Raw genomic sequence first — 15134 nt, 5'->3', positions numbered from 1 at the left:
TGCTCAGGCAGGGTCGTTGACTCTGATGCGGATACCAGTCTCATTGAGACAGACTCCTAAGGCAGCAGCATCTGGCTCAGCCGTGCAGTCTTCATTGGCTCCACAATTGCAAGAGACCATCCTAGTGCTGTCAATATATGAAGCATAGGCTGCTGAGTCTGTTGGTACCGGTTTCACTGGAGGGTCAAGAATTATCCTGCCTGGCACCAACAATTACTTCTCAGGATTTGCCATCTACTGAAGTTGAGTATCCTGCACCGGGGGCACCAATGGACAGTCTAGTACCTCCGTGTATGGCGCCCTCAAGAGGCAAACCGGCAATGATATCACCAGTGCCCTTTTCTCCAGACTCCAGGCACCAACAGTAACAGTTCCTCCTTGTTCAGATGAATCTGTTTCATCATCCGAGTAGAAAGTCACCTCATACGTGTCATGGCTGCATCACATTAGTCACCTGCTTCCCTCCGAGCAGTTACCATCCCTGGCACCCAGCAGAAGCTCCTTCTCGGCTTATCAGTAGTGTCCATGGTCAGGAAGGAATTGGGTTTCGGGACTATACCAGTGGCCATTTTGAAACCCTTGGGGGGTTCCACTTGACTCCAGGTAATTTCCACACCCTCCCCATTGTAATTCCTCTAGTAGATGTTGCGGTCCTCCCTGCTGAGCAATAGGAAACGGTTCCTAGTATTGGGCTCGGGACTGGAATTGAACAATCTGCTCTGGTGAAACTGCTCCCTCTTGCAAGAATTGGGGGAAGCTCCATCTCACCCAGCCCTGGTGTCTTCCTCCTCATAATCTGACGAGGCTGTAGTGTCAGGGTGTTCCACGTCTCCAATGGATGATTACCAGGCCTACCAGGACCTTCTAATAAGAGTGGCTTCTGCCTTAGATATTCAGGTGGCAGTGGTTCAAGAGACATCTCACAGATTGGTTGATATCTTGGCAACTGTGGGACCTTCTTGAGTGTTGCTCCCTATTAATGAGACTATTCTGGAGCTCACCAAAGTGCTGTGGCAAACTCCATCTTCCCTACCTCCCACAGCAAAAAGAACCGAGCAGAGGTATTATGTTCCCTCACAAGGTTTTGAACATTTTTACAATGACCCCCCTTGAGGGTCTTTAGTTGTCTCATGTGTCAGTGAGAGAGAGCACCGGGGTGAGCAAGCATCTGCCCCAAAGTCAAAAGATGCAAAGAAGCTTGGTCTCTTTGGCAGGAAACTGACAGCTGAGCTGCAGCTCAGGATTGCCAATCAGCAAGCATTGCTGACTTGCTATAACTTTAACGTTTGGGATAACATTTTAAAATTTATGGACAAGTTGCCAGAGGAGGTGGTACAGGAGTTTCTTGCTATGGTGGACAAGGAAAAGTTAGTAGCCAGGCCCTTGCTTCAAGCTGCTTTGGATGCTGTGGATAGAGCCATGGCCATTACAATGCATAGATGATTCAAGCTTCATTCTCTCCTCCGGTTGGGAGCCATAGAGGAGTTTCCTGAACTTCAAAGGGGGAGGGGTTTTTATTTGTACTATATCCTTATCCTAAAAGCAAAATGAGGTCTAAGATCTATACTAGACTTGCAACAGGTTAACAAAGACCTAAAGAAAATTTAAGTTTCATATAGTTACACTGGCTTCCATTATCTCTTCCCTTGATCCTGGTAACTAGTATGCTGCCCTTGACTTAAAGAATGAGTATTTCCATGTGACAATACATCAAAGCCACTAGAAATTCCTCAGGTTTTTGGTCAACCGGTCTCACTACCAGTTTACAGTCCTGCCATATGGCCTGTCCACAGCCCCATATGTGTTCACAAAGTGCTTGGCAATGGTGGTGGTGATCATGAGGAAATCAAGAATTCAAGTGTTTCCTTGCCTGGATGATTGATTGGTGAGAGGTCAGTCCAAGGGCCAAGTACTGTCCAGCATGGTTGTGATCCAGTACATCTTCGGCACACTAGGATAGCTCATCAACGAGGAAGAATCAACTCTGTCACCTGTACAAGGGATAGAGTTCATAGGAGCAGCCTTGGACACTATGGAAACCAAGGCCTTCCTCCCACAAACCAGTTTCCAGACTATCATGGCCATTTCTTTAGTTCTGAAGGCCCACCCTGCCACAACAGTAACGAATTGCCTCAGCCTTCTGTGACATATGGCCTCATGTACTTACATGGTTCGGCATTCCAGGCTTCACCTCAAGAATCTGCAAAGATGGCTGAGCTTGGTGTACTTACCCGTTTATCATCTGAACACAGTGGTTTGGGTGCCTACACAAATCTTAGCCTCTCTGGACTGGTGGACACACCCATCCAATCTGTTTGCTCCTCCTCAACCTACTTTGACCTTATTTATGGACACTTCCACACTAGGTTGGGGGTCAACCTAGGTTTTAACTCTCCACATAAATATAAGAGAATTGAGAGCCATTCAACTCGCTTGTCATACTGTCCTTCCCCATAACAGCGGACAGAATTTGCTAGTACTTACAGACAATACAGCAGCCATGTTCTATGTGAATAGGCAAGGAATGGGAGAGTGACTCTGCTATGCCAGGAGGCAGTGCTACTGTGGGACTTTTGTATCACCAATTCAATCCCCCTCAAAGTCTCCCACCTTCCAGGCATCCAAAAGAGTCTGGCAGAGCAGGTCTTTCACCAGCCACCACAAGTGGTCTCTTTACCCAGATGTAGTTAGGTTCATTTTCCAACTATGGGGCATTTTTAACCAAAATCATAGGACTGGAAGGGACTTTGAGAGGTCGTCTAGTCTAGTCCAGTCCCCGGCATTCATGGCCGGACTAAGCATTATCTAGACCATCCCTGACAGGTGTTTGTCTAACCTGCTCTTAAAAATCTCCAATGATGGAGATTCCACAACCTCCCTAGGCAATTTATTCCAGCGATTAACCATCCTGACAGGAAGTTTTTAGTTTTTTCTAATGTCCAACCTAAACCTCCCTTGCTGCAATTTAAGCCCATTGCTTCTTGTCTTTATCCTCAGAGCCTCAAATCAACAGGATGTGTCATCGGTTTTGTTGACGAGCAGGTCAGGGTCCAGGATCTCTCTTGGACACTTCCCTGTTGCCCTGGACGGACAAGCTTCTGTACTCATTCCCTCCTGTTCCACTGCTATCCAGGGTGTTGTTAAAAATTAAGTAGGACCACACCCAAGTGATACTCATAGCACTAGTGTGGCCTCACCAACCTGGTCTTCCATTCTGCTGAGCCTCTCAGAAAAGTCTCCTTTGATACTACTGCTGGATCCGGACTTGATCTCACAGGACCATAGTTGTGTCCTCTGTCCCAACCTAGAGGCCCTTCAGGTGACAACCTAGATGCTCTTTGGTTGACACCTCAGGAGATATGTTCAGAGTGGGTGCAAGACTTGCTCTTGAATAGAAGAAACCCTTCTACTGGGTGTATTTACTTGACAAAATATAAGAGAGTCTCCATCTGGTCCCTGCAGAAAGGAATTTCTCTGGTCTGGGCTTCAGTACAACAAGTTTATTATATCTGAAACAGCAAGATCTGGCCATTAGTTCCATCAGGGTCCACCTGGCAGCTAAGTTCCCTCTAAGCTGCGCAGATGTGCAGCAGGCTATCAAGGGCTGTACAGGCAGGGAGAAGCGCCTCTCTCCCCGCCGCAGCCCTGGGGCAGCCTGTACCCCAAACTCCTCATCCCTGGCCTCACCCCAGAGCCTGCACCCCCTGCCCTAGCCCAGAGCCCTCACACCCCAACACTCTGCCTTAGCCCTGAGCCCCCTCCTGCACTCCAAACCCCTCATTCCTGGCCCCATCCCAGAACCCTCATACCCCCAGCCAGAACCCTCACCCCCCTACACCCCAACCGTCTGCCCCACCCTGCCACACATCACCTCCATATTAGTGTACATAATAAAATTCATTCTGCACATGGACATAAAAAAATTAGAGGGAACACTGCCTGGCAGCTAACTCTGTTTTCCACCTTCCAATTGGTAATCACTCTTTTTTTCCAATCCCACGTCAGTCAGGTTTTTGAAGGGCCTGGACCAGTGATATCCCCAAGTAAAGGCTCCTCTTTTCCCCTTTGGACTTGAACCTCATATTGGCAAAGCTAGTGGATCATCCCTTTGAGCTGTTAGCTACATGTTCAGACAAGGTAGCCTTTTTGGTAGTTCTCATCACAGCCAGGAGAGAGGATGAATTACATGCTCAAATCTCTGGACCTCTGTGTATAACCGTCTGCAAGGACAAGTATACCTATGACATCATCTGAAGTTTGTCACCAAACTGGTGTCTGACTTCCACATCAGTCAGGCAATATATATACCAACTTTCTTCCCAAAACCTAATTCTTATAATGTGTGGAGTCTTTTTTCATCCTTATATGTTAAGGGAGTGTTAGTATAGTACTTGGGCAGGACTAAACCATTCAACTTGTCTGCAATTGCCACAAACAATTGCAAGGACAATTTAAAGGGACTTTTGGTCTCTTCTCAAAGAATCTAATGATGGCTCTCTTCTTACATTGGCTATTTCATAGAACAAACGTGTGCAACTTTTCTGAACAGGGAACTAGCACATTCAGCTGGATCTCACACAGCCTCTGCTGCCTTTCTAGTCCAGGTGTGTATTTTGGACATTTGGACATTTTGTGCCATCTCTCAGGAATCTAGAGAAGATGCCAGATTTAGACAGATAGTCCTTTGATCATTATTGAGGTAGATTCCAATCCTATCTCCAGATTGACCTGCTTGTGAGTTATCTGAAGTGGAATGGACATGTGCAATCATTCAAAGAAGAAGAAATGGTTACTAACGTATTCCATAACTGTTGTTCTTAAATGTGTTTCCAGAGTCTGTTCAGTTAAAAAGGAACTGTGGGGGTTAGGAGTGGCTCTGCCGTTTTAGTAGTGCAGGGCCGCAGAGGATTGCGTGCACTGCCCCAACAGGTACTACTGAGGGGAAAAAGCTCCAACAGTGCACTGGGCATGCACACATGTGTACACGTCCATTCCGCTTCAACACGTCTTGAAGAACAACAGTTACAGAATGGGTTAGTAATGGTTTCTTCTCATGTTGAACTTATTACACTTATTCTGTAGACCAGGGATCGGCAACCTTTGGCACACGACCTGCCAGGGTAGGCCCCCTGGTGGGCCGGGTCGGTTTGTTTACTTGCCGCGTCTGCAGGTTCGACCGATCGCGGCTCCCACTGGCCACGGTTCGCCATCCCATGCCAATGCGGGAGTGGCAAACCGTGGCCAGTGGGAGCCGTGATCGGCCGAACCTGCGGACGCAGCAAGTAAACAAACTGGTCCGGCCCGCCAGGGGGCTTACCCTGGCAGGCTGTGTGCCAAAAGTTGCCGATCCCTGCTGTAGACATCATAGATTTCCCTGGCTATCAACTTGTTTTTAATCGTAATTCTAGGTGTTGATCTAGGAAGCCTTAAGGTTTGGATCCTGACTGCTACCTATTTTAGGTCTGATCCAAAAGCTTTTTCTTTCCACTCTGCCTTCCCACCCATTCATATTAATAGTTCAGGCAGCTGAGATGCACATTCATAAATTTCCCGATTTTGAGTTCTGGGGATGGAGGAGCAGGGGCTGGTGTGTAAATTTTATTTTTTCATTCTTGTGGTCTGAATAACTCCACTGATATCAGTGGGATGATTTTGGGTTCACAGAGGATTTATATTGTGGAATTTGGCCAGGTGTATGCTCTTCGGGAGGCCCTTGAGTCAGGCAGTTTGCTGACCTTCAGGCCCTGCAGCAGGTTTTGTTTGCTCAGGCTTTTGCTGAGTAAGTAGTCTGACTGGGTCGTATGGTGTTTTTTTCTTTTGGGGTGGGGGGCGGTTTTTTCCCCCCTCTTCTTTTTGGCTTGGAGTTCTCTTTTGAGGAGTTAGCTGAACTGAGTTACATTCAGATTTGACTTCTTAAACTACGATGAATGTACCTAGAAACTGACGGGCACATGTCTTACAAATCTAAAATAAAATAAAACACCCTAGTACACCATTTGGAAATAAGATGGTCTTTTTAAGAGACTTACAAAAATGTGCTTGAGTTGACAGACACTCATATCATATCTCATTCTTATGTATGAGTTATGACCATAACTCCCCACACACTGAGAGGATAATAGACCCCATTGAGAATTCCATCACATCAGTTTCAGAACACTAGTCAGAGCCCCCCCCCCTTTTTTTTTTTTTAATATGGAATGTCACTTTAATGATCCACAGATTTCACAAGATTAGTCTACAAACCTCTTACTTGGATACTAAATGGAAGTGACTGAAAGCAAATCTATTTCAGGCAGTCAGTATCCACTCTGAGCCTTATTTATTTTTCAACTCATAGATTCCCGTATCTGTAAATCTATTGTTTTATGTTAATAGTACATAGACAAAGTAATTTTACTATAAATACATACATCAAGGAATTCAACTTTGATTTGCAGTTATAGATTTTTCTGGGACTAACTTCCTCCGGCTCATTTTTATGAATATCACCATTGTCTCCAAAGTGTAGTACAAACTGGATATTTACATTTTTGACTGTTAATATGCTGTTCTTGTATAGTCATAATGAAATCCTTTGAGTTCTTTCTAAAATGGCAGGAGATGGCTGACTATAATGAGCAAACTGTTGTAATATGGAGCCTACAGATTTTTCAGAGTTACACTGGATTCATGGACTCAAACAATAGCATGAAAAAAAATGAGTGAAAACAATGTTATGGACTGAAGAAAAGCTATAGAAAGAGAGAAAAGGCAGAGTGGAAAGATGGTTCACTTTTATTTTGTGAAATATATGTTGCAAATTTAATTGTGGTGTGTGTAATATATGCATGTAGTATTACACACATACTCAATGTCAAGAATAACAGTAAGGTTTGGAGCATTCTTGACAATTAAGATTAGATGATTTTAGGGTACTAAGGACTTCCAGGTGTCCTAAAGGTCGTCTTATGTTGTTTTTTCTTATGGATATACCCATGATGGCACTATTTAAAAATGCAATAAGAATGAAAAAGTTATTTTGTGAAACTTGAGCCCCAAATTATAACTAAATTTTCTGCTTGGAAGTAGTTTATTTTCTGAGCATGAGTGTCAGTTCCCCTTCAACAAAAAATTCTGAAAAGCAAAGTCTATATATGTCATATTCAGAGCATTGAACTAGCACATGGGAATGTGACAGTGAAGTGATTATTCTGTTATCTTTTTTCAAACAGACAGAAATGTTCCAAAAATAAAAATACTTAAAAATCCTAAGATTTTGGCCAAATGTTGGTTATCATTTTACTCTTCAGAGTAACACAAATATTCACTGTGTGTACAAATTGATAACCCGCTTTCTTGTTCTCAGTACATTTGTACGCAATCAGGAAAACTGACATTTTAATCAAGCTTTCCCCAGGGCATTGTAACTTGTCTAGCAAGGAGGAAAAAAAATTACATCACTGCATTTTGAAATGTTGAATTGGGAGACTGAGAGTGAGAAAATAATCCCTGAAAACACGCGTTAATGCTTCAGTGTAACATTTGAAACAAAAAGCAGTAATAGTGTGCATATGGAAAAAGCTAGCATCATGTACATTTTTAAAAGTGGCTTCTAAATTATTGTTCAGTATCTCAGTGATAGCCACTACTGGTTATGGTTTCTTGAAAATACTTTTGAGTGACAACTGTACTTATTGATCATTATTTTAATGGCAGGTTATCCTTCCCACTGTACTTGGATCCATTCTTCCTCCTCAGTTAGGAGACACCCTGCTCTCTGTGTGAGCAGTTGGTTATTGACAATTAAGTCGTGCATGTGAAACATTTTCAATATTTACATGAATAAACAAAAATCTATTGCGTATGAAAATAATAGTGGAAACTTAAAATTATAATGAATGCTAAAATCTATTTTTGCAACAATTTTGAAATGTCATAGCTTTCATATACTAAGTTGAGTCAACAGACAAAGGAACGTGTTTAAGAATGCAAATGCTCCTCACTAAAGCATCAGAACTGTTTTAAAAAACAAAAACAAAAAAATTAAACATGGGAAACCATTTATAAATCATAACCGCTATTGCTCCCAGGAGAGCATCTGCAAGTATATTGTCCTTGCGCTATAGATGATTATATTTATATAGCGAGAAAAGTATGGTTAATAATTATTAATAGTTTAGCTATTGTCTGACCAAATTATCGTGCCTGGCATTGTACCCTGAAAACTGCCAAAACCCATCTTTGGTGGATTGTCAGAGGAAGCAGTTTCCACAAAAAGTGATGGCCATTTGCTGATAAAGTTCTGGAAAGTACCTTGTAAGGAACTCTGACAGAGCTGCTCAGCTGATCTTTACTACTGGGACAGAATATAGACTGATAGGTCAAGAGAGTTGTTTGTATATCTTAAAGATTTTATTTTATACTCCAGGGGGAATTTTGCACCAAAAAATTAAAAATTCTGCACTCAATATTTTAAAATGTTGCATATTTTATTTGTCAAAATAACAATATAGGCTTGCAAGTTTCAATTATTTTGGTAATTTATTTCAGAATACCTGTCAGCAAGTATGTCTGTAATAATACATACAACAAAAAAGATCCAGGAAATGTTTTTTGGACAAATAGGCATATTAATAAAGAACTTTGAAAAATAATTCATTTAAAATACAATACATAAACATATTTCCCGCCCCCCTCAGAAGCAGTGCAAAGGCTTGGGAGAGTCAGGGGTAATAGACAACTAGAGGGAGCGGGAAGTTGAATGAACTTGGAGGGTTATTGTGTGTGGGTGAGAAGTATGGAACAGGTTTTTATTTGGGGTGGGGGGGCGAGGGATTGTTAAGGAGCCTCCCCCATGCAGACCGTGGCTGACCCCTAGCCTCTCTGTCAGGCACATCTGCCCCTGTCTCCATGTGTCCCTGCACCCCCTCCCCCAGTCCTCATGTGGCCCTGCAACTCCACTCCCAATCAGTCCCCACCCCAGTCTGTCCCCCAGTAGCCTTTCTGAACCCCAGTCTGTGATCCCCCAGTAGCCCAATGTGCCCCACGCTGTCCATCCCCCCCATGTCCTGTGCCTCCTGACCTGGCCCCACAGGCAGGGCACTATGAGGAATGCAGCTTCTTCTCTTCCCAGTGAGCTCTGTGTTCTAGTGCCACAGCATCCCCTGGTGGGCAAAAAGCATAACTGCAACACCTTTCCAGCAGAATTTATTTTCTGCAGAGGAAAAAAAAATTCTGTGTGGCACATAGATTCATAGATATTAAGGTCAGAAGGGACCATCATGATCATCTAGTCTGACCTCCTGCACAACACAGACCACAGAATCTTACCCACCCACTCCTGTGAAAAACCTCTCACCTATGTCTGAGCTACTGAAGTCCTCAAATCGTGGTTCAAGGACTTCAAGGAGCAGAGAATTCTCCAGCAAGTGCCCCATGCTACAGAGGAAGGCGAAAAACCTCCAGGGCCTCTTCCAATCTGCCCTGGAGGAAAATTCCTTCCCAACCCCAAATATGGCAATCAGCTAAACCCTGATCATATGGGCAAGATTCACCAGCTAGATATCCAGAAAAGAATTTTCTGTAATAACTCAGATCCCACCCCATCACATACTGGTTCTGACCAGGTTATGCACTTGCATGGCACATGGATTCTGCACTTGTGCAGTGGCTCAGAATTCCACCAAGAGTCAAAATTTTAAATATTAAAAGAAAATGAAGGATCTGTGTATGTTCTTTTTAGTTGGTTTAGTTTAGCTGGTTCTTTGGATCTAACAGGGTCTTCAAATTCCTGCAACAAATTGTGATGTAGACTTTTTTGGGGGTATATTTACCGCTTAAAACAGAGGTGGGCAAACTATGGCCCGTGGGCCACATCCGGCCCGCGGAACCCTCCTGCCTGGCCCCTGAGCCTCCTGGCCTGGGAGGCTAGCCCCTGGCCCCTCCCCTGCTGTTCCTCCTCCCCTGCAGCCTCAGTACGCCATGCTGCTGGTGTAGTGTATTAAACTGCTCCACGTAGGAATGTGCTACTGGTAGCAGTTATGGAGAGCAATTTACTACACTACACTGGCACAACGCTCTGGGTCCGGTGTTCTGTGCTGCCTGGTAAGGGAGCGGGGGGGTTGGATAGAGGCCAGGGGAGTTCGGGGTGGTGGTCAGGGGGCGGGGGTGTGGATGGGGTCGGGATGGTCAGAGGGTGGGGAACGGGGAGGGTTGAATGGGGGCAGTCAGGAAGGAGGGGGGGTTGGATGAGGCGGTGGGGAGCAGTCAGGGAACAGGGGGGGGGATTGGATGGGGCAGGAGTCCGGGGGGGGGCGTCAGGGAGCAAGAAGCAAGGGGGGAGGCAGATGGGGGGGCACAGCCTCCCCTAACCGGCTCTCCATACTATTTCCAAAACCCAATGTGGTTCTCGGGCCAAAAAGTTTGCCCTCCACCCCCGGCTTAAACAGATACATTAAAATGTGTTAGACAACACAGGGGTATGTCTACACTGCAGTGTAAGCCTAGCGTTTGAACTCAGGCTCAAGCCTAATTCCCTTTTGTCTACACACACATCGTGCTGAACCTAGGTCCCAGGACTCCACAGGGGTGGAGAGTCTGAGCCTGAATCAAGTCAGGATCCACAATTCGAGGCCTACTGCTTTTCAGGTAGACACCGCCCCACTGGACCCATACTCTGGGAGTCCTGCAAAAGTATTCCACACTCCCACAGGCTGACTTTCTTTGTCCTCTGGACAGTCAAGTTTTCTCATGCTGCATCACGAAGAAAGGGCTAGAGCGGCCACATTTTGGAAGGGCTCTAGAAAGTCTGGGATGGGTGGTTGGACTTGGAGCTGCATAATGCAATGTCGATGCTGGAACCCTAGGTTGGGCTCAATGGTTCAACAGTTCCTAGCTGGGGGTGGCAAATTATTCTGGACCCTCAAGCCATAGGTTAACAAAACCAGGGTCTGCTATTTCAAGTTCTATGATCACTGGGCTAACGTTGCAGTGTAGACATACCCACAGTGGTTAAAACCTGCAGGGCCCTGTCTGTGCTACAGCTCTCCATTGTTGCGGCCAGTGCTTGAGTTGCACCATTGTTGAACTGCAAGTCCTACATTTGGCAGTTAAGATAAATCCATTAAGTGTGAGATAACTCACAAGGAAATATGCAGTAGTTCTGGATTTAATTTGATTTTATTAAATTGTTACCTTTCTTTTAAAAATTTAATGTAAATGGCCCTCTCCCGTTTTGATCAGATGTACTGTTGACAGCTTACCCCAAGATAAATGCACCAGGATACAGTAGGAGTTAAAATCTTAACAAAACCTCTCATTGTTCCATAACCTTTTTAACTTTTTTCCCTTCCCCTGACAGGAAATGACCTAGAGGCCTTACAAATACATTTGTGCATTCTTGCTGCAGACTCTACAATTGAAGGCAAACTCAATCTGGAAGCACCACTTATTAATGTTATATTGGAAACAACTACCTCATCGTACAGAAGGAAAAGAGAAGGCTTGCAATAATAAACACTCTAGTTCTTAATAAGTTGTACTTGCAAAGTCTTCAGAAAACAAAACAGATTTTTTTTTTCAGTATTAAGAAGAGACACTACAAACAAACTGATTTGACAGACTGGATCTGTCAAGACATGGAAGATCTTTGATCTGCTGACATAAGGACTTTGTTTTTCAAGGAAAGAGTCTCTGCACTGCTTTTACAATCGCTGTTGATCGGTGGTTTTGTTCCACTCTTCCTGGTATTACTAGTTGGAAAGCTCCATTAAGGTATTACTCCTAAAAGATGATTTACGTTTTATGAACTTTTACGTCAGGGGTCAACAAGTGCGGGCAAGGAAATTATAGGAGTTGGCTTTCTTCCCTTCATAGTGCATCTTATGTACAGAGTGGAATACTAAACGAGATAATTTTTTTTGAGATACTTCAGTTTGCTTTTTGAGTTCACTTTGTAACTGCAGCAGGGCTGCACTGAACACTGAAAATACTAAGTCAGCAAATCTGCTGCCTTTTTCACTGCTGATACAGATTATACAGACGCCTGCCCTTTTGAAATGCCTTTTATGAAACATATGTACACGGTCCTCTACTGTTACTATACATAACTACATTTCTGAGGAAGGAATTTGACAACTGATTGCTAATCCAAGGAATTTTTGAACAACTACTCACTTATGTATTGCTGTAGTGCACAGGAAAGTAAAATGGACTATAAGAGGCGCTTTTTGCTTGGCGGGTCCAAGCAAAAAGTGCAGCAACACCAGCAGTATCAAATGCCTGAGCTAGGCAGGACCCTGAGCGCACCGTTGGCATCCACTACCCCGGCTTCCCCTTTGGTCTCCTCAGCTGCTGCAGGCAGCTGCAACCACCCTGTGTCCCATACTACTCCAATTGCAGACATCCAGCAGGGAATCTCCAAATATCTGGATGCACTCAATGTGTTTTGCCGTGCGAGCACTTTCCTTACAGACCTTTTCAGCAGTGTATTTAGGAACTCACACTATTCAAAGGCAGCTATGCAATTGAAAGACGTGCAGGAACATGTCATGGAAGCAGCGAGTCGGCTCACGGCAGCAATAAAACCAGAAATAGCAAAAATGCTGATGGAGCTGAGTGCTGGAGCTGCAAACTTCAAAGATCAAAAGGAATTCAGCCTACAGGACATTGAGGTAAGTTACCATAGGTTATGATATTTTGCATGTGAAGTTCCCTGACCCCTTCTTTATTGTACTTATCATTGTAAGATCGGCCCCATCACCACTGTACCAAAGGTGTACCGCCTTCTGCTTTTTACGTTTCCTGAGAATTCTTTCCAAAATAAAAAGGAGGAAATTTATAAATGTTTTTATTTTCAAAATTTCAGAGGAGGAAAATATGGTAAAGAGATTTGCAGTGCATAATTTTGTGATACATTAAATTACATATTGAATATTTTTTCCTGTGCAAGGTAAAATCATTTTTAAAAAAATTGCAATACATGTATAAGATATTTATCAGCTAGAAAAAGTAAACTTTGTCTCTTCAGTTACACTGATTTTGAGCTGTACGAGAACCATGTTGAAGTCATTTGTTAAGAAAATATACTACTGTATGGTTTATTTCCCCAGTATCATTGTTCTGTCAGAAGTAACAAATTGTGCTTTATTCATGGAGAACATGACTTTTGACAGACTGTTCACATGCATGACTTTTAGTGTGTTTGTATGTGAATGATCACTCAGTTACTGAAAAGTTTTTAAGGGACATCAATGACATACAGATATGTTTGTTTATTATTTAGTTTTGAATAGTAAAGGTCTCTATACAAGTCTCTTGGCTTCCTAATATGTAATCAGTAATATAACAAAAATCCCAGCAGCCTATAAAATAATTCAAACAGGAACTCAGCCAGCCAGCCACCTAGAAAAAAATTGCTTCTGCTCCCTTCGTCTCTTCGGGAAGCATACCCATAATCTTTTCCAAAAACAGCATGAAAAAAGTAAAAAGATTTTTAAAATAAGCTACAGATCGGAATTCTGTCATTAAATGGAAATTTTTTTTTGTGATTTAAGAAAATATTTAACTGTACAGGGTGACTTAACTTAAAGCATTATGTATTTTTAAACCAACCATCAGTAAAATGAATCCTATAAAGGAGAAAAGTGTGAACTAGTATTTCTAATGACATAATCTCAGAGAGACAGTACCGTATAAATTACATTGTATTTTATTTACTGCTTCTTATTGACGTGGACTGTTGGTAAGAGTGTGAAAAGGGATTATTTTTCATAGTTACTTGGTTTAAATTATAATATATACACATTAGTCTATAGCAACTGTAATCTGAACTAATTTAAGAGAAAATTCTGGTCATTGGCATATTGAAAAAAAAGTATTTAAACTTTGTAGTCTTTGTGAGACCTATCCGTATGTGCTCTGTAGTGTTCTCAGTGGTGGCAGATGACAGAACAAGAAGCAATGGTCTCAAGTACAGTGTGGGAGGCCTATGTTGGATATTAGGAAAAACTATTTCACTAGGAGGGTGGTGAAGCACTGGAATGGGCTCCCTAGGTGGAATCTCCATCCTTACAGGTTTTTAAGGCCCAGTTTGAGAAAGCCCTGTCTGGGATGATTTAGTTCGGGTTGGTCCTGCTTTGAGTAGAGGGTTGGACTAGATGACCTCCTGAGATCTCTTCCAACCCTAATCTTCTATAAATCTATATTATTGTTAGTATTTATGAGCTGCCTATTGTAGTATTTGGATTCACCAGCTTCGGCTAGAAAGAAAAATTAGTGCTTGTATGATGTTTGTATTACAAAACATGTACATCACGTTGGTACAAATTCCATACAAAAGGTTAGGGTTAGTGTCTCTCTAATCTTAACATACAAATTTTGAATTTTATTTTATGCTTGAACTAATTTCATTATAGTCATTGTCTAGGACAGCAGTTCTCAAAATGTGTGTCACGGCCCCGTTTTAATGGGATCACCAGGGCTGGTGTTAGACTCGCTGGGGCTCCAGGCTGAAGCCGAAGCCCAAGCAAATCCAGGGCCGGCATTAGACTTGCGGCGGCTTAGGCTGCAGCTTCAAGGCTGAAGCCCTTGGGCTGTGGCTTCAGCCGCATGTGGGGGGGGGGGGTGGTCGTAGTAATTTTTGTTGTCAGAAGGGAGTTTCAGTGCAATGATGTTTGAGAACCATTGGTCTAGGAGATCTTTAATGACTCAGACGTCAAATAATTTTGTGAGTTACATTGTACTATACACTGTCTTTTCAAGTAGCCTTCTGTAGGTACACTTTAGGAGATGAAGCAGTTAATAGTAAAGCTAATTGATCTGAGAAATTTGGCTTATAATATTCCAGCAAACTTCCATTGTTACTGTGGTTTATATACTTTATTGTACAATCTGATTGGTTTACTATACATTTGTCATATAAATGATTTTCATGTACTCTGATTTTCTTGCCACACACAGTAGAACACACTGCTGCACATGTTTGTCTAGTGTTTTCCACAATCTTATGTTCTGCTGTACTCTTTGAGGAATAGTATTGTGATCGTGAAATTAAAGACTATCTCAATGCTTATGCAAAATAGGGCAAGTTTTCTAAAAGAAAAAAATAGAGGAACTTCACTCTCCCAGACTTTGAAGCTCTGTTGTCCTGCAAA

The 15134-nt window shown here is 43.0% G+C and overlaps 1 protein-coding gene across 4 annotated transcripts in view; it reads left to right on the top strand.

The window, feature by feature from the left end:
- Positions 1-15134, top strand: part of GARRE1 (granule associated Rac and RHOG effector 1) — a 108489-nt gene that overhangs the window by 35509 nt on the left and 57846 nt on the right. For 3 of the 4 annotated variants that reach the window (XM_073307906.1, XM_073307907.1, XM_073307908.1), the window contains exon 2: positions 11342-12653. The exons of the other annotated variant lie outside the window; for it this stretch is intronic. In XM_073307906.1, the coding sequence (XP_073164007.1) occupies positions 12159-12653 (495 nt within the window). In that variant the 5' untranslated portion in view covers positions 11342-12158. The remainder of the gene's footprint in view (positions 1-11341; positions 12654-15134) is intronic. 4 annotated transcript variants of the gene reach the window in all.

Source organism: Lepidochelys kempii, chromosome 12 (genome assembly GCF_965140265.1).
Source record: "Lepidochelys kempii isolate rLepKem1 chromosome 12, rLepKem1.hap2, whole genome shotgun sequence".
Classification (NCBI taxonomy): Eukaryota; Metazoa; Chordata; order Testudines; family Cheloniidae; genus Lepidochelys; species Lepidochelys kempii.
This window is presented reverse-complemented; position numbering and strand designations above follow the sequence as displayed.